This window comes from Gallinula chloropus (genome assembly GCF_964237585.1).
Source record: "Gallinula chloropus genome assembly, chromosome: 3".
NCBI classification, from domain to species: domain Eukaryota; kingdom Metazoa; phylum Chordata; class Aves; order Gruiformes; family Rallidae; genus Gallinula; species Gallinula chloropus.
The window spans coordinates 80,003,942-80,023,738 of record NC_140087.1 but is presented as its reverse complement, the minus strand read 5'-3'; the positions used below and the strand labels follow the sequence as shown (position 1 = coordinate 80,023,738).

The 19,797-nt window shown below is 43.0% G+C and overlaps 1 protein-coding gene across 1 annotated transcript in view; it reads right to left on the bottom strand.

The window, feature by feature from the left end:
- The window catches only part of JAG1 (jagged canonical Notch ligand 1), a 34,853-nt gene that overhangs the window by 7,007 nt on the left and 8,049 nt on the right, over nucleotides 1-19,797 (bottom strand). The window contains exons 3-13 of the mRNA XM_084261506.1: nucleotides 15,213-15,264; nucleotides 9,545-9,799; nucleotides 8,509-8,569; nucleotides 4,596-4,726; nucleotides 4,160-4,279; nucleotides 3,629-3,742; nucleotides 3,007-3,120; nucleotides 2,092-2,205; nucleotides 1,639-1,685; nucleotides 919-1,092; nucleotides 270-420 (exon numbers count right to left, since the gene is read on the bottom strand). Of these exons, the coding sequence (XP_084117632.1) occupies nucleotides 270-420; nucleotides 919-1,092; nucleotides 1,639-1,685; nucleotides 2,092-2,205; nucleotides 3,007-3,120; nucleotides 3,629-3,742; nucleotides 4,160-4,279; nucleotides 4,596-4,726; nucleotides 8,509-8,569; nucleotides 9,545-9,799; nucleotides 15,213-15,264 (1,333 nt within the window). The remainder of the gene's footprint in view (nucleotides 1-269; nucleotides 421-918; nucleotides 1,093-1,638; nucleotides 1,686-2,091; nucleotides 2,206-3,006; nucleotides 3,121-3,628; nucleotides 3,743-4,159; nucleotides 4,280-4,595; nucleotides 4,727-8,508; nucleotides 8,570-9,544; nucleotides 9,800-15,212; nucleotides 15,265-19,797) is intronic.

The following is a 19,797-nucleotide window of genomic DNA, read 5'->3' as shown; positions in this document are numbered from 1 at the left end:
CATGGCTTGGAATTAATTCAGCAAAGCAGGCTATTTGCTACGTGTTGTCTATCTACACTGGCATGACGCTGTCCTTCTGATAGCCAGTCTTTACAGGTATCACTCATCCTCTCATACAAATAGAGGCAAAAGGCACAGGGAAAAATTCATCCTCCTTATAGATGAGCTACTTCACTGATCACATTATCAGAGCAGCATTACAGCTTCAGCCAGGGGAAGGGCAGAAACCTTTGCCAGTCATTCTCATCCACCTGCAAGGTAACACAGACCTTCACAAGGAGTTGTGCGGCAGTGATCCTTCAGGTGGGAGCAGTTCTTCCCTTCGTAATCTTCAGGGCAGTTGCAGAAATAGTCCATAGCAAGATTGAAGCACTGGGCACCATTCTGGCAAGGGTTTGGCTCACAATAATCTATGTCCAGCTGTCAAGAGAACAGAGAGAGGAAAGGGAAATAAAAAGGAAGGGGAAAGAGGAGAGGGCTGAGTGTAGCTTTCTTGTAGTTTTCCCTCACTGTGACAGGCAGACATTGGGGAATCTGACCTTTTTATCTGCTGTCTCAATGAGTTGCTCATAATGTAGAGTTTAGTTAGACTTGCAACTATTTCAGCAGAGAGCACTCTTGATATTAAACAGCCACTGGAAGTTAATAGTTAGTACGCAACACAACCTGCCGTGCAAACACTCGCAGTGTGCTTAACAAAACCAACCCTCAGCAGCCTGTCAGGGTTTTTTGTTGGTTTCTTCCCACCCACCCCCCCCCCAATATATATTAATCAAGCACTTTCTTGGCAGACTGACAGCGATATCAAGTACAACTTTATACTATGGTTCACTGGGTGCAAGGCATTCAGTGTACCGATCCCAAGTGCGGGGAGAACTGCCACTGGCTGAGGGCCTGCCTTTCACCCATGCTTCTTACCTGACAGAGGTTTCCTGAGAAACCAGCGGGACACAGACATTGGAATCCATTGATTTCATCCTGGCAGTGACCCCCATTCATGCAAGGGTTACTTGCACATTCATTGATGTCTTTCTCACAGTGATCTCCTGCGTAGCCAGGTGAACAGATACACCGATAACCATTAACCAAGTCCTGGGAAGGAACAAGAAAGTTTGGAGTTAAGGCTTTTTCCCCTCCCTCCTTTTTTCTTCTTTAATAAGAACATGTCAAAAGGGAAGGAAAAAAAAAAAAGATAGTAAATAAATAAATAAATATCCTCCTGTGATGTCTGATATCAACATAAAGTTGGCACAAATTAAAACACAATATTTGGCGGGGTGGGAACAACAGCAAACACACATCCTCCCCCATAGTGATTTATGCTCTTAATTTCCAATATACCATAATGCACATTTTGAAGCAGAATATCTGCATTTACAGGAGGCAGACTGCACAACAAACCATCCCATTCACTGATGGCATTGGCAGTGAAAAGGAGTCATTTATTGCAGCTATGGGTTTTTGCCCTTGCTGTTTTACACACATACCCCGACACACTGTAATGTGACATAGCCCTTCCCCAAAACTCAAATAAGTGACGAATTTACAACAGCTAATTGCCATTTTCCCCACTATTTGTATTTAGACTCAAATGGCTAAAAGTCTCAGGGAAACCAAAATAAAGCAAGAACAGCTTACCCGACAGGATCCTCCATTCTGACATTGTCCACGACAGTCGTTAATATCTGCAATAAAATTAGCATGCTTAGAAGGCAAAAACATATTGATACTTGAAAAAGAGTTCAAGTCTCTTTAGAACCACAGCTAGATAATCCTTTTTTCAAGTTTCCTGCATGCTTCCCTTGAGATAAGGTTATTAAAATGGGTGGGAACCTTTTGCGATTCTTCTACTAGAGGCAGTGAAACTTCACATTATTGTTTTAGTCCCTTTATCAGAATACAGCTATGTTATGGACTAATGAGTTTGATAAAGTTGTGTATTTTCATTCCACATCGAGTGCTCTCAAGAAAATATCAACTACTGGGACTCTGTCCAACATTTAAATCTGAGCTTAGACCTCAGTGGCATACATAGACTTATATACTCACACATCTGACCTCTAATAAACCCAAGGATGTATAGACACTTACTTATATCACAATTGTGGCCAGACCAGCCGATAATGCAGTCGCAATAGTAGCTGCCAATTAGGTTCCTGCAGGAGTTGGCATTGACACAGGGTTTGCCCTCACATTCATTCGCATCTGAAAAAGCCACGAGAAAGGCCAAATGTGGGGTTTGCAGGGCAGGGGGAGGACAATAAAAGAGCCTACAGCCTGTTTTCACAGCAATAACCAGTGGTTCATTCAGATCTAAGGGGAACTTGTAATACACAGCATGGTTTAGAACAGTTCGAACCAACCAGAGTTGGTCATACATCAGTCTCTGATGGCTCTTTCATTTTCCCTGCAATTACAACATACAGGCTATGCTAATTATTTGATGATTACCCAGCCACTTATTAACTAACACACACACGCACATCTCAACTGAGCATTTTGATGGAGTGCTCACAGCCTGGTCATTGGGATTAGCGTGTTGTGTAAAGAATGCGGAGAGCTCATTCTTCCTGAGATCATCCACATTTTGGAACCCAGCTGTGAACTCCTTGGTCTGGAGGAGTTGACATGGCTGAAGAGATAGGACAACTTTCTCACAGGCTAAAGGAAGAAATACTTGTGGGAGCAGGACTAGAAAGCATACACACACAGCCTCCCCACTTCATTTATAGTTTAAAGCATGCCTGTTTGGCTTAGTTAACCATTTCCTTCAACTGCTAGCATGAGTTAGAACGATGACAGAAGGAAGTCTCTCTGCTTTGAGATGTCAGTCCTGCAGATTCTGACACTTCATACTCTCAACGTGCCAGATCCATACACTTCAGAACCATCAACATACCTGATGTAAAGGGCACGAATTCCCTTGCCTGCTGAGCTATGAACGCTTTTGCATTTACCTTTCCCCCTGCCAGAGCAGCACTGGATGAAGACAAAAGCAGTTCTTACCTAGCTGACATGTCTTGCCAGTCCACTGGGGTGGGCAAATACACTTAAACCCATCAACCAGATCTTGGCAAGTTCCTCCGTGACCACAGGGATTTGGAGAACAATCATCAATATCTGTAACGCAGAGTAAGGAGAAGATTAGCTCTGTTACCAAAAGGCAGCGTCAGCAACTGACAAGTTTGACAAATGGTTGCTGCTACTGGGATTTGCCCTGAGGAACAGGACTTCTGCTTGGAGTTTCTAAGCCTAGTCTGATTTCAGCAAAAGCCTCTGTTAAAAATAACAGCAGTGTGAAAGGGGGTTTGAAGCACAGGGACAGAAGTGGCCTTTTTGCACATGGAAGAAGTCAGATTCTGATCCATCAAGTCTCTCAAAATGGTATTTTAACAACTTGCCAGAATGCTACAAAAATTCAGCATTCTGCTTCTTTCAGGAAGCCATCAGCTGCTCTGTGTGTTTAATAAAACCCTTGATAGGAAGGAGGGGGGACTATAGTGTAAATGGCTGCTGAGATCCAATGCTAAACCTGGGAAAGGTTAAATCCACTGCCCTGTAAATTTATCAGGGGTTACAAAGACTGATCTAAACCAGCACATTTTAATGTGATTCTGAAAGGACTTACTATCAGTGCAAGTTGGTCCAGCCCAGCCAGGTGCACACACACATTCAAATCCCGTAGACGTCTCCAAGCAGCTTCCTCCATTGTGGCAAGGATCAGAGAGGCAGGCGTGCTCCGCTGCACCAGGACAGAAGCACATCATGATGGAGACTACAACAGCACCACCAGAAGCCACCTCCCCCCCCACTAGCTTCCTCTGCATGATCCTACTCTGGACACAGCATCATCACTCCCCTCCTGGGAGAGCTGCGAGCCAAAAGCTACTAGCCAGCAGGAAGTCACCTTCCATGCTAACGTCTCACCCTGGGTCGTGGCCTGAGAAGGCCACCTGGGGAGATCTCTTTGGTGAGCAAAAGGCTCAGAGATACCAGCCATTCATGATGGAGCATGAAGAAGCAAACCTGGATCTTTGCAGCCAGGCCTGACATTGTAATTAGGAATTGACTTTTCCCCCAACCTAAGATATATCCAGAACCAGCCACTAAAAGCTGGCAGGAACTAAGTGCAAAGTGGCAGCTCAGTGCAAGCACTCACCAATTTCACAGTTCTGTCCTGAGTAGCCCTCGGGGCAGGAACACTGGTATTTATCAGGGCCGGTGTTGCTGCAGGTACCACCATTCAAACAGGGTGGGTGAGTTCCACAGTAGTTCAGATCTGCAAGAGGTGAGGAGCATTAAAGCCATGGCTGAAAAACAACAAGCACACCCCGAAGTGCATGCTTTGTTCCACTATTCTAGAGCCTTTATAGAATACATCTGCAACACAGGAAGAGAACAGGACGGGGTCACGTTAAGCACATATGCTAACGACTCCAGAACATCAGAGGAGGCCACGTGAGGTGGCTGCAGGACAAAAGATCCCCACCATGTCTCAGGAAGCTTGCTCAGTCTCGTGCACACTTTTCTCCTAGCTAAATGTGCCACTGTTAAAATTCAAGTGTTACACTTGGCTGTCTGTAAGATTAGCATACCTTTGTCACAGAGCTGACCACCCCAGTTGGTTTCACAGAGGCATTGCCATGGTTCAATGCAAGTGCCATGGACACATCCTGGGTGTGGAATGCACTTATCACAGTACTGGCCTTGCCATCCATACTGACACCTTGGTTTTAAAGAAAGAAAAGAGGAGGGAAAAAAAAAATCAGAACAGGGAAACAAACCAAAAACTCACTAGAATTGCTCTGTGTAGATATAAGTGTGGAACTCCAAAGCTTGCAGAAAGACTGGGGAAGCCGGGGAGAAGGGCAGGACAGGGGAGGGCTGAAGCTATTCAAGGTTTGTTTGATGGTTTCTTGTAAACAAACATTTTAGTAGTTTTGCCAAGGTCTCTGTAGCCAGCCTCCTGACAAAGGAATAACTGTTCCGAGAGAACCAGCGTGAGGCCGTTCAGCACAATAATACTCTCTTGGAGCCTCATACAAAGTGGCAGAGAGGGTGGGTGTGCACTGCAAATCAATCTCTGGACTCTGACAGGGTGCTTTATAAATTGAGGTGGGGGAAGAAAAAGTCAGTGGAAACAATAGTTATGCAGAGACCCTCATGAATGCAAGGGTCCAGGCATTTTGGCCACTCTGGGTTTGCTGGAAGACAAACAAATCCACAAACACCAAACCCTGAGCCCTTGGAAGGCAGCAGCAAAGCGTGAGGAGCTCTCTGCTCTATCAGGAGATAACTTCACTCAGGACTAGAAGATGCACACAGCAAGTATGGGCTGGGCACATTAAGAGATGAAAGAGAAACAGCACACATCAGGACTTTTACACGTGTTCCAAGATAAGCTGTCAGTTTATCTCAGAGTTTGATCCATGCCAACCTCTTGTCAGGGAATGGCTAAAACATATCCAATTATGAGAAGCTTTACTTTCATGTCTGGAGAAGAATTTATTTATAATGTTTAAGTTGCTTATTGCCACTATCAATGAGCTACCTGAATTCTATACTTAAAAGGATGATGGTCTTTGAAAATAAAGCCCCTTTAAGGGAAAGCTCCTTTTGGCTTTCATTTAGCTCTCACTAGCAAGGCAGACCTAGGATTCTTCAAATTAAAGTGGATCTATAGATACAAACAAGGAAAACAAGTTGAAAATCAAAAGCAAGGGTTTGTTGAGGTACTGTATTTCATTAACAGATCCTGGGAGTAATTGACCAGCAGCAATTATGCACTAAGCTGTCACTAAATTATGAAAACAAGCCTCATCTGTACAGAAGTCAGCTAAGCTTTCTATTTATAAACCCCCTGCCATTCTTCTGCCGCCAATTTCTTCTCATGGGAAAAAGCAAGAAGGATCTATCCATTGGGTAATCACACACAGCTAGTGGTAAGACCGACTTCCCTTCTGAAAGTCTCAGGTGACAAACTGCATCCTAATTAACTTCTTTTTAATAGCTATTACAATAAGCAGCTCTTCAAAGTCAACGGGAAATTCTTATTAGTTTGTGTGGTTGCGGGGAGGGGGCAGCTAATACAACTTCTGTGTCTTTGTGTGCAAAGAACATGAAAGAAAACCAGATCAGGCAAAACAACCTCTCGAGTAGCTCTTGGGAAACCCTTCTGTATAAGGAATATAATAAGAATGCACAAAGATCAAAATTTGGAAACATAAAAAGCTTGCATACAGTAGAATCTAAGGGACCTCACCCACAAAAACAGGTATCCAAATAGAGAACTTCAGTCCCTGTTGCCAAATCAAAGGGGTATTTTGGTTTTGTTTTCTTTAAAACAAGTGCAAAGATAAACAAGTAATGAACTATATTAAAAAGCTATGAGCTTTCCCTCAAATACCAGCTTCAAAGTGTAACGAACAGAACTGCACAAGACTACGGGCTTTAAAGAGTTAGATGTCAATTTCAGAAAGAGATTCACAGTCACAATTCTTGTTTATTAATACGTATATAGTATTTTCTCATGAGAAGTTTAAGGTTAACTCTCCTCGTACAGTGATTCATGAGGAAATATGGTTTTGTTGGCTGGCCTGCATTAAAGAAAGTGACTTGCACCAAAAGGGAAAAGGATATTTTAAGAATGTTTGCAAGTTGTCTATTGTACCAGAACCCAGAGCAGTTTCTGCTAGGATGTTATTTTTAAACTCTGCTGCATTTATAACATACAGGCTACATGACTCATCAAAACTTGAAAGAAAATAAAATCTTGTTTCTGTGTTCACTTTAAAGATATTGGTCTAAGTTGGCAAGCAGCAGTTATCTGAAAGCACCAGAAGGACAGCATTGTTTCAAGACTATGCAAATCAAGTGTGGGAAAGTTGCACCTTAAGTAAATAAGAGCACTAGTGCATGTCTGGGCAGTGAGTGGGAGGTAAGAGACTTAGAAAGAGAAAGGAAAGAAAAAAAATCTGGAAACAAAGCCTGTTGTTCTGACTAGGAGACAGCAACCTCTACAAGGCATGTTTATTCTGATGACAGAAGCACAAATCACTGTAGCCTTGACTGATAGGCTCTTCTTGCCATCTGCCCTGCCCTCCCCCTGCCCCCCCTCATATTTCCTACTACTTGCTAAGCTTCTTTTTAACTAAAAGAAGATTTAGATTTGGTGTTCTGGGGGCTAACCAGGTTGTATCAGTGCTGCTAAGCTCTAAAAAAGTAATCACTGAACAACCCACAACAGTCCGTCCTGCAGCTTGACTTTCACTTTGACGTACCCCTTGTGGAAGGCAAGGAGTTACTTCCTGCCTTACTTTCAGGATGTTCCCTAAGGATTTCTGTTTTGTTGTGGAAGCGGGTTACAGAGACAGAAAGAATGAACGAACCACTGTGACTATTTAGCCTGATTTCTTGTATTATATAGTCTGTCAGACACCCTAGATTTCGTTCGTTTGAACTACAGCTTATCTAGAAAGAAAAGCAGTCTACTTCACACAAAGTTTTTTGCAGCAGAGAATCCACCAACATGTTTGTTACGCAGAAAAATCACTTTCTCTTCCTTTAGACTTCTGAGTTTTAATTGTGCATATGCAAGTTTCACTGTTAACCCTTCCTGCACAGGATCAATATCAACATCCTGTAATCTCAGAATTGCTCAGCTCCCTATCACTTGTAAACACGTATGATAAAGGGTTACACAAAGCAAATTATAACCTGCTTATTGATAAAGAGCGTCCATGTTTAATAGCTATTAACCCTCTATTAGTAAGGGAGAAAACTTCCCTGTGATGTAAATACATGCTCTATGTTTTGAGGCATTCCAGATATGTAATTGTTGGGTTATGGATAAACTCTGCCTCTCATTGTCTCCTTGCCAGGACAGAAGGGACTTCAAAGCACAGGAGCAAAATTCTGTATTCATCAGAGCCTACTGACAAGATTTCATCCCAGCTATTAACCTCTCAGCACTCGGAGCCTGGCTCACAATGGTGAAGGAACCCAGAGATTTAACTAATCCCATTCTAAAGAATGCTTGACTTTTGCCTACTGATGGAAGAAACCAGAGGGTGGGAGAGAGGGAGGGAGGGAGGAAGGGGGAAGCAGTGAAAGGGAGAAGAGGAGAGAAAAGCCACACTGTACTTCAAACTTGTCGTTGTAAAAGCCTATTAATCAGGCTGTTGAAAAAAAACAACATACCCACAAAACATTTGTGCTATTTATGCAGAAGCAATTAGTTAGTGCTCATTAGGCAGCATTCACACGATTTATCCCATACCCCCTCCCCTCAAGTACCACCATTTCACAAACCAAAAGCTTCTTAAAATTATCAGTGCATTAAAAGCCTGCTCCCCCCCTTATTCTGGGCAAGCCAGCATGAATAATGTGCCTCGGTCAAAAACATGACTCCAAAACCACCCTCCCTCCCCAATCCTACTGTGTTTTGCATCGCTTGCTTAATTATTTTGGGGTGGAGGGGAGAAATGAGGAGGCAATGGGAGCATTTACCTGCACTCTCCTGGAATTGTGCAAGAACCATGCTTGGGGCTACATCCCTGACGACAAATAGCTGTTAAAACAAAAAGAGAAGAGTATCAGCATGCTGCCTGCTTCCTGCATCTTCACACTCGTGGGAATGTTTTAATCTCCAACCAGCATTGTAATCCTACTAAATCCAAGGTTTTAACAAGTCTCTCTTATCAAGTCTACTGGAAAGGAAACTAGGGTAGGTGGCTCCCTGGGATAGGAAACCTATCAGCTAGCTCTGCAGAGCAATGGTAACAAACACTGTTCAAAGAGTTGTTTATCTCCAAGAGAAACCCTCTTGCCTTAGAGAGTTCAAGCCACCTCAAGTCTAGAGGTTTCCTTTCTCTGTCTTTTGCAGCTGAACTGGCCGCTCTCCCTCAATCCAATTCAAAGCAACTGTTAACTACTCAGGATTTACTTGAGCCACATCTCTGAACAGACAGGGTATTGAGCTGAGCATCAATTCAAACTGCAGGTAAACTTAGTCAAGCAAGACATATGGATAGCCTATTCCTATTCGAAGTCCTGCTTGCTCCTGAAATTACCTTGGAAGATGCCATTCCCCAATAAACTTCAGCGTCATCTCAGGTAAAATAAACAGCCTGGGACTTTGAAACACCAAAGCTTTACACTTGCCAGGTCAGCTCTAAAGCAAGTCTCTCCTTCCTGCTTGTCTTGAAGTTCTGCACCAAAGGGGAAATCCTTTTTGAAGTCAGCAGCAGAACTCCTATTGAAGTCAATGGGCTGGGTTTTCTTCCCAAGGGCAAAGATGTGGATAATCAGAGAAAGAGCACATCTGCTAAGCGCCCGGTACTCGTGTGACCTCGCCAAGATTTTAAAACAAGGCAGAAACTGGTCTTCTGCCCCTAGTGCTCTGGGTAAAGAGTTATCTGCTGTCCCATCAGTCCTTCACCCTATCGTCCGCACAAACTGACCACCCAATCACAACCTGGATACGATGCACTCAAATCCTATCCAAGCCCACTGATCGTTTGGGGGTCAATGGTTCCTCACCAACCTTTGTTACATTCTGGTCCCATCCAGCCTTCCAAGCAGGTTTTGTTGCCGTTCTGGTCACAGGTATGGTGAGTGAAGAAGTCATCTCTCGGCCGACAGAACTTGTTGCAGCCAAAGCCATAGTAGTGTTCTGCACAGGTCACACGGATCTGATACTCGAAGTGGGCGACCCCTGCGTTATGCTTCAGGGTCTGCCACTGGCGGCTGGGGTTGATCATGCCAGAGTGAGATGCCTTCTCAATAACCCGGTCGGGATCTGCAAGGCAGAAGGGGTGTCAGAGTTAAAGTTTCGGTTAGGTATCACTACCTCCCACATCACAGCTCTCTAGCTTCGCAGGCAAGCCTCTCCAAGGCAGCCAGTTGGCTTTATTAATTTTCTGTTTTAGAGCACAAGATAAGGCTGCCCTGGAGCTACAAACCATTAACTAAAAACACACATGCAGCATTATCAAATTGAACAAAGCTTGAAATCAAAAGCAACTGTTAGGTTACTGCCAATCACAGCTCTCTTTTGCACTGTAAGGACATCCAATAAGAATCATACAGCTCGTGATTAAAGGAAATTCAGCTGCTTTTACTTCTGGCTCCAATAGTTTGGTACCTAATGCAGTTTTCCAGGCTTCTCCATTAATGGTACTGGTTTTGTTTTTAATGGTTGTATTTACAAAAACATCATACTACAACAGCCTAAAAAAGCAGTGTCCACAAACTGAATGTAAGTACCACAAAAGGTTTGCAGCCTTCTGGGACTCTGGCGTAAACACTAAATTGAAAACTAGCAACTCTCTCATCGGGATGACATCAGCAATCACGCTAGGTTTTGGCTGAGAAATACCATGGAAGTCCTCTCTTCAGATGTTAGCTGCAATAAATATTCAAGAATACCAGAGCTCAAAGCAGAGAACTCCAATTACTGCATGGATGCCCTTCAGATCCCCCTTCTCTCTACAGCGCATTTCGAAGTTTAGACTTTGTACTTGACATTTAGTTCCAGCAAAAGTCCTCTGGCTTTTAGAGCCTTGCAACTGTCTAAATTATTGCTTGAAATAATATTTCACATTAGCTTGGAACATTGTACACATCTGTGGTATTTCACTTCGTAGTCCAGGTCTTGTGACTTAAATGATCTGACACTGCCTTACGACCTGCTGCTAGCAAGCACTTGACTGCTGGTGAAGGTTTATCATGGAACAGCCAAAATATCCTTGCAGGCATAGTACAAAAACAAGTACCAGCCTATGCTGCTCTGTATATCAGAGCATAACCCAGCCACAGAAAAGTTTTAGGTAGAAGGGCAGTTTGCCAACGATGTGTTAGAAAGCAGCGTGAAGTACTGGCACATTCAAGCGTGAAGAATTAGAATGTACTGATGTGCAGCTTGTTCTTCCAACAATTACAAAAGGAAGTTTGAGGATTTTACATAATGCTGAGTTGAAGACTAATGAAGTCGCTACATAAAGCTTAAGATGACACACAGGCAGTTTTAAATCTAAAATGCTTTTAAATGTATTGCTGAAGACCTTTGATTTGTAGTCTTCAGAAAGAACTTCCCAACGGGATTCACAAGCTTCAGATACCCATTATCAATTCACCACCAGATCCTGCCTGCTTGTCTGCAGGTTTGAATAAAGTCAAGCCAAAGCACTTGCTGCACAACCACAGGAAAGTGTCAATACATCCGCATTGTAAGCGTTTACCCTTTTTGGGGGGGTATTCTTGGCTCGAGACTAAGCATTCATTAAGTGTTTACAGTGTGAAATTAAGGGCAACAGCTTCTTATTCACCTTCTGGTATTTCTGGTTCTATAATATTTTCCATTTAAATCAGGTTTTATTATTCATTGGCACTAAGCCCCCAACCCCACATCTATGTGCAAGACTTTCAAACACATGCAGGCCTTTATTAATTTAAATCCCATTCACAAGTAATGTAGATGCCTAAGGACTTTTTCATACTGGTATATCCAGAGTAATATCATGTCCTGTACTGTGCAGGTGTAAGGCTCTTAGATCTCATCAACAAGATTACTGACTAATTCTAAGAGGTACTTAAGCAGATGCATATCTGTTCGCCTTGAATGGGGCTAGTCAAGCGATTATAGCTCCACTCATGCGTGCTGGAGATGGCTTTGCTGCACTTGCCAAGATTACACCCCGATCTACAGCACAGTTGGAAAGCAAACGTAGTTCCCCAAATACCAAGTCTGTGCATAAAGACATCCTGTTTCTTGCGAGTAAAACAACCTCCTCTAAGTGGCAGAAGAAAAGGGGAACAACACTCAATTTAGTTTTGCAAACTGCCACACACACACACACTCTCTTGCTTTTCCAGTCTTTTCCTGCTCCCCGATGTGAACATACCACTGACAGCTATTTCAGTCCCTGGCACCAGAAGAACAGTCGCCTTGGAAAAGACATCTTTCCTCTTGCTTCTGCCAGCTCATTAGGAAGCATGTCCTCACTGTACATCTATGACATCTCCCTCCAGCCACTGGCTCTTTTGAGCCCTTAACCACAAGCTGAACTCAAATGGAAACATCCTTATTAGTCCACTGGACTTGATTTTTTTTTAAGGGCCCAGATGAAAACCAGCTGGATCACAGCTAAAATGCCTTTCATTTGATACATGTGATAAAGCTACCACCGTACTTTTAAATTCAAGTAAGGTCTCACAGACTCAAGATCCCTTTCCATTAGCCATCACCCACAGTTTTCACAATGAAGTATTGGCATGTTCCTTCTTGTACAAGAATTTCTCCACCCTTCCCTATTCCCACCTGTCAGTAGGCACTTACACAAGCGTGCTGACCCAGACTTCAGGGAAGGCATTGCAACAACTCTTCCATTCTTAGCCTGCACCAACGATGCTTTAAATTGTACAGTAAGCAATGCAAAGCAGCAGGCTGGTTAAGTAAATAAAAAGGAGTTGCCAGCCAGGCCTGAGAGAAAGTGATCTTCCTAACTGCCCTGACATCATCTGACTCAGAATCCTGTGCTTTGACAGGAAGGTTAGAGGAAACATTGACTGATTAGAAATTGATTAAGTGGAAGAAAGAGGCTTTTTGTGCATCTTTAGCATCTTCCACTCTGCACTTCACCATCAGAATTCGATAGTTTCATTCACTTTCTGTGGCTACACTTCAGAGCTATCCATCTTCTTATTCATTCCTGTATCAGAAGTTTTAGGCACTGGGAAATTCGCTATTTCAACTGCCCACCTTTGCTTTCCAGTGGTCCAGTCTCTGAAAATTCTAACTACCATCATCAGGAAGCAAACAACAACAAAAAAAATCCCAGGCTGTTCAAAGATGTTTGGGTGGCCAAGGACACCACAGTTATTTTTGAAAGTCTTTGTTTCAGACAACCTCCAGCTATGGCTTGGTTTACATTGTCCTGAAGTCTCTTATACCCAACTGGAATTCACATGCAACTGATACCAGTAATTTACAATAGCTCTTTGACATAGTCTGAGATGCAGTGTCAACCCCATTAGCTTTATGTACGAAGCAACAGTAGCAAGATGGCATCTAGACAAGAGCCAGAGTAAGAAAACCATTTAAGCTGAATCTTGGCTCCAAAGTAGCACAATTCTCATCAACTTCAACAGGGCCAGAATTTGACTGCAAGCCACTCTTGGAAGTGAGACAAGAGAGAGCGTGCAGTAAAGGGAGTGGAACGTAGAAGGAGGAAGGAAGCATCCACTCTAGGATCTCCTAAGGACTACATTGATCAGAGGATGCTAGAGCTATTGCAAAGTTATGCAGAGCCTATCAAACCTACTTCCCCAGCCCTTCCCCAGCCCACCAAGAGCTCTCACAAAGTCCTCACAATTCAGTGGTAGAAGAAAATCCTGAACATCAAAAAAATACTCATCACTTCATATAATGACAACTGTTTAGTTCTAATGATTTTCTTAATTAGTTCTTCAAGACTTACTCTTCAGCTATGGGAACGCTGCCTGTAAGTAAAGCGATGCAGTACAAAGGAAAAGCTTTGTGCAGCACAGTGACTGAAGTGACCTACAGCTGGATATGTGACAGCAAAGCTAGAGCAGGAATGCAAATCAGGAACATATGTAAGAACATGTCTGCACTTGGTCAAACGCACTGCTGAGAAATGAGGCAATTTAGTCTGAAGACAATTGTACTTCTAGAACATGAAAGCCAAGAAAGGGTTCATTGTGTAGCTTTGGAAATGCAGTTGTTTCATGAAAAAAGATGAGCTCCAATAATAGTAAAAGTGGCAGAGCCCCAGTCTGAAAAAACCCTCTCAGATCCTACTGTAAACAAGTCCTTCATTTTGAATTCAGGCATCTTTCCTTTTCACTACAACTCCACAGCTGTCGCAGTCTAGTTCCTGCTCCTCCATAAAACACTCCAAAGTCAAGAGCCAAGAAGTCTCCCAGCCACTGTTCCATGACTGTGCTTGAAATCACAGGTACTGCAAAAGTGTTACTTCCAGCAACATTAACCACAGTTTGTGTTGATCACTGACAGGTCACACAAATCACTTGCAATGGACAACTTCTCTTCTAGTACTAAGAACTAATATGACATCCCACACATATTTTTCAATTGCCACCAATAATTAAAAAGCAGAAAGTTTCCCCATCTGAAAGATCATTCCCAAGCAGCATCCTCTTTAACTAAGCAAACATGAAACCATAGCAGCGTGCACATTTCTACAAGACCTTTCCTTCATGAAGCATGAAGTCCATTTCATTATCATGCAGCTGTCATGGACATTCCAGAGTGGACTACAAGAAGCTGTTAGAAGATTTGTCTAAAATAGGCCAGAGTGCCACTGCTTCCTTGTTAAAGGAAAAGGCTTGTTGAGTCAACAAATGGTTTTTAAGTTCAGATTCATACTTTCTCCTGTGGCTTTTACCACACAATATTAGAGCCTTGAATTAAAAATAGGGCTAATTTTGCACACCTACTGTAGTAACAGCAGAGCAGCTCATATGCCAAGAGACTCTATACAGCTTCCTCTAGTCAACAGGAAAAGCTAGGCAGAAACTTTCTGAAACCAACCAAAGACATTCCAGGCACAAGAGTCCCATACTTGATTTCCAGCCAGCTCTACCAGGTGGTGCCTGGTAAACATTTTTCAGCCCCTGAATATAAATCCCTAAGCATCTAACTCCCAAGGAAGAGTTGTTAGTCACTCCCATTTAAGCTCCAGTGATTAGATGGGTATCTACAGCACATTTTATGGATTTTTTTTTTAAATTTTATTTTTGGAGTGTAGCATGTTTGATATAGAGAAGTACCTAGTTTATAGAGAGGTCTCAAGTCAACAAGACTTAGGCTCCTGAATATCACTCCTAACGAAATAAAATAAAAAAAAAAATCCAACAAACCAACCCACAAAAAACCTGAATGAGTCCCTTAGCTTTTACTCTCCCCAAGGAGAAAGAGGGAATTAGCAGCATCTATTTTTAGGCATCAAACTTTTGGTGCCTAGGCAAGAGAGCTACTCGCCCTCTACAGGCAACGTGAGGGAGCCAGGCTGCTTCAGAGCCAGGAGCAGTTGCCCCGAATTGTCTGGGAGAGCTTTTCCTTCTCCTCATGCCCCACTCACAGCGGGCTGGTTACACTACCAAATGCCTTTCAGTGGACAGGAACCCAGGGTGTCTGAGCTAAGGAAACCAGAGGAATGCATACTTACTAGTAGAGTTGTCATTGTAATCCCACGCCTCAACAAGCAATGTGTAGGATCTCTGCAAAAGAGAAATCAGAGTTAGTTTCAGAGCCACACACGACTCTCAGGAGTTAAAAAAAAAAAGTTTAAAAAAATAAAAACCCTGGTCTCTGGCTTAAAATGGAATACTTGAAACATAAATAGGTAATAGATTATACTTGAGACAAACACGATCTTCTTGAAACCCCATAAGCTACCTTATCCAGTCTGACTTAGAAGACCTTTCACCTTGGATAGCTCATCTTTGTCATCATTAATACATCTTATGTACTTAACCAGGAAGTACAGCCTTTGACACTACGCTGTAGCCACAATAAAGTATGTGCAAAAGATTGCACATGGAAGACAGAAAACACCAAGCTAGCACAGCAGCATCAAAAAACCTGAACAAAAACACAATCCCAACACCCCCCACCCTGAAAAACTCCTTCAAAAGAATTTTAGTTACAGAAAAGTAGTCTTGATGTCCCTTCCCCCAACCATCCTGAAAGCAAGAAGTGTTGCTAAGATTACTGTGCTCTGCCTTGACAGTGCAATCTCTAGGGACTTTGCTTTTCAGCACCCCCTTTGAAAGCTTTGTCTGCACGAGGGCCATCGCAGCTCCCACAAGTATCAGGTAACCGAGGGAAGAACTGGTGGATATGGGAAGGGGGTGGGGTGAGAGCGAAGCATTGTAAAACAAAGGCTAAAAATCAGACTACTTGGAAGAGCAGGGAAAGGGAAGGCTCACTATCCACCCCGTGTCACATTTACAGCCGCACTAATCTGCCAATGAGCTTGCTAGCACTCCAGTAATAATAATCATAAGCATAAACTAACTGAAGTGACTCCATGGGTTGGAAAGATGCCAGCTATTACATCTAAGCCACCTTTATCTTCAATCCTAACTTGAGAACAAGAGCCATTAAAATGTCTTCTCCTCCCCCAGCTCTGCTCTGCGATATTATTATCCAGGCTGTATCTTTTAAAACTGCCATATCCAAACTTACAGAAGGATTCAAAAGCCAACTAAAAACATGCCCCCCCCCCCCAAAACCCACCCTGAATAAGAAAAAGTCACTTGAAAAAGTGTAACAATAACTACAAATGAGGTAATAAGCCTAACAGCTTTATAGTGAGCAAAACAATAACAGAATAAACAAAAACTCTCCATGAAGTGTTTTGATGATTTGCCCTAGAAGCTGTGTATCAAAGTTTAATTTCTTAATTGTGTCTGCAGCACTTAACACCTTTCCTGTAAGGGAACCCACAGCGTAAGCTGGTACAAGTGTAAAGCAGACCTCAAATTCCTTAAGAGCAGCAAGGAAGAAAAAAAAAAAAAAAAAAAGGTTGAAGCAGGCTGCTTTCTCACGACTGGACACAGCATGCAGCCTCTGAATGAAAACCTAGTTTGTGATGGACACCGGCTTGGAATACAGCCTAAATATGTTTCATATTCAAAGCAGACTAGGATTCCATTTCGTTCACTGATAACTGTGGGAAAATGCTTCCAAAAAGTAAGCAAAGCTGGGCAAGTCAAGACATGCACCCAAAACTTCTACGCAGAGGCTCCACTGGCCCAAACCATTTCTGGTTAATATTTTATGAAAGTTACATTTTGTTTGCTACTATTATAGACCAAGTCTGTAGACTTGAAAGAAACTCTGAAAACAAAACACAACATCATTTAACAGTTTAAAGCAGATTGAAGTGGAACTTACACAAGTCAGAGGCAAAAAAAAAAAAAAAAAAAAGCAAAACACAACCAGGATAGAAGTCCCAAGCCATATTACAGATATAGATTGCACTATCTTGGGTGCTTCCTCACTGGTTTAATTACCAACAGTCAGAAGAGCAAGCACAACATGTTACTGCAAGCTTGAAAAAAATATTATGATATAGAGAATGAATTATGGCAACTAGCAGTACTTCCAATAAAGTTAAGGATGTTTTCCTTTCGGCCTTGCATAATTGTTTTGGAAGATATTTTGTCTAAACTCATAGCAACAGTTCCCAGTTGGTTCTCAGGACTGTTTACCAACACACCTAGCCCTTGAGGAAAGGAAAGGCTGAATCCTACCTTTAAGTGCTACTGTTGCTAGATACTTGTGTGACCACTTTCCAACATCACACTGGAGTTTGTTTAAAGAGAGGAGAGGCTTTCGCTTAGCTGGATGGAAACAAAATGCAGGGGAAAAAAGACCTACCCTAGCAATTCCCTTGTTCCCATGTGCCCCCTCTCACCTCATCTGAATATTTTAAATGAAGAATGCCCTTGCTGAAAAGGGATGACACAAAGAGTGGCAGTTTAATCTCTTGGCTCTGTCCCCCTCAGCGCAGGGCAAAGAAAGGACAAGACTCTGTGTTCAAGATGGTACACTTCTAAACAAAAGGCACACAGACACCTACAGCCCCACAAAAGCAGCAAGTCCCCTCAACAATCCAACTATCACATACCTCTGGTCAATTCCACCCCCACCCCCCTCCCCAAAGAAAAGTTCTGTGCAAAGACTGCACTGATGAGGGGTTTTTTACAGCGCTTATCATCCCCACTCTATAGATCAAAAATTAGATACTGCAGGAATGACTACTTACAGTGTGAAGGTTTAACTTTTCCCATGCCCACAGATGACCTCTGCACATCTTTGAATAAATATATATATCCAGTCACAAGAATTCCACATCATGCACCTTATTCCATCAAAGCAATGACCTCGGCAACAAGGCAGCAGTGAACTTTCCAGAGTCACACCCAATTAGCCACTGTAAGCCTGAGCTTGACCAGAAGGCAGGGATTCTGACTCGAGAGGAAAAGCAGCCTGAAAGGAATAGTAAGCCAGCACAGTTTGCAGGACATCTGTAGTCTGATCAGCCCAGAAGGCTAAGATGCAGCATGGCCAAATTTAAGCAAAACTCTTACGAGTTAAGCTATGCAAGAACAGAACTGGTTAAGTTCACACTCCAAAAAGCAAAGCAAGCACCAATGCATAAAGGGCTATTTTTCTCAATGACAAAGCACTGGGGTTTAGTCTTGATCCACTGATAACAGGACTCAAGAAAGACTTTGAAGACCCTGAAACCCATTAAAAACTGTCCCTTTAAAGGGTCTGTAGGGGCAATGCAACCTATTTTCTGGTTATTTAAATGAAATACTAGCAGTTCCAAGTAAGCAGAAGGCCTTTAAAGCTCTCAGCTTGATTACCTTCTGGTGCTGGATGAAGGAAAGAAAGAAGAGGTAGGTTTGTACTTTAACTTCTGAAGGCATTCTTCAAGTCAGTAGGACAGAGCAAGATTAAAACATCAGGCTCAGTGAAAGGACTGCCTCCTTTTTGAAAGGAGTTGCAACTAGACAAACTTCTTTCCCTCCTATCCTTGTGGTTAAGCCATGCAAGAGCTTTGCTGAGCATGTGAAACCATGACTAGACAAATGCAGTGGGAAGTTTGCATTCTGAATGCTGTGCCTGCTCCTCCTCTGCCAAACAAGGAGAGCAGGTTAAGCCCAGCAGTATTCAGCTCATACTCTGCCAGTCATACACAGCTGTTGAAGACCAGTTTGCTTGCATCCTGCCTGCATCAGAGGGAAGATGGGAAGAAGGCTGGCACACTGCCATACCAAATTGCCAAGAGCTCCAGTAACTCCAGTAAAGTGGAAGGAGGGGGGAGACAGAGAAGAGGAAAACTGAGGATAATTTCAAAGCACAAGGGCCAGGGAGGGGGACATCTCTGTGCAGAGTTAGGGCTAGTCACAAAATCACTTCCACTAAACGTCAGTGGGACTCTCACTTGGGTACTCAGTTGCCATAGGACAAGTCACGATGACACTATACAGATGCACTGCAGCATCGTGCCGTGGTCAGCCAGTCAGCTTTGACAACAGAACATTGCCTTCAAAGGTGCCGAAGACAACTGGTTCCACATCCAGAGGACAGACAGATGGATGTGGGAAAAGAAAGGCAACAACCTAACCCTCTTAACCCTTTGTTGAATGCAGTGTAACCAGGAAGCTGTTCTTCACACCAGCCTACAGAAGGCTAATGCAACACCCCACAAAGCTGTTGCTCTCTCAACCCTGTGTATATAAACAGAGTCTAAGCTGTTAGGATCTCACGCCTCAGAGTCCGTGGCACAGAGGAGCTAGGCACTATCTCAAACAGGCAGCCCAGCCAAAAGCTTCATCAGAATATACCCACATGGAAACAGAGCAGGCTGTTCCTTTCATCTCCGTTCTGAGTAGTTTCTTCATTGCTGTTAGTGCCAGTAAACACTTCATTGCCACAGAGAAGACGACACGGAAAGAAATTTAACTATATTAGCAGCTTTCAGGAGAGACTTTCTCCCCCCACTCTGGCTTCATTTGTGCCAGGCCAGTAACCAAAGTCAAGACCTCTCGGATGCAACTGCCACCTTCCTGCCAAATGATGAAGGACACAAAAGTACCGCTATCCAAACTATGCATACGCTTAAGCATCCAGTAAACCAGGCTGATCTCTGATCTGGCAAGCCTGCTGGAATAATGAGTATCCTGTGAATACATAATGTGCTGAAGTTGCCATTGTGTGAAGTAAGTCCATGG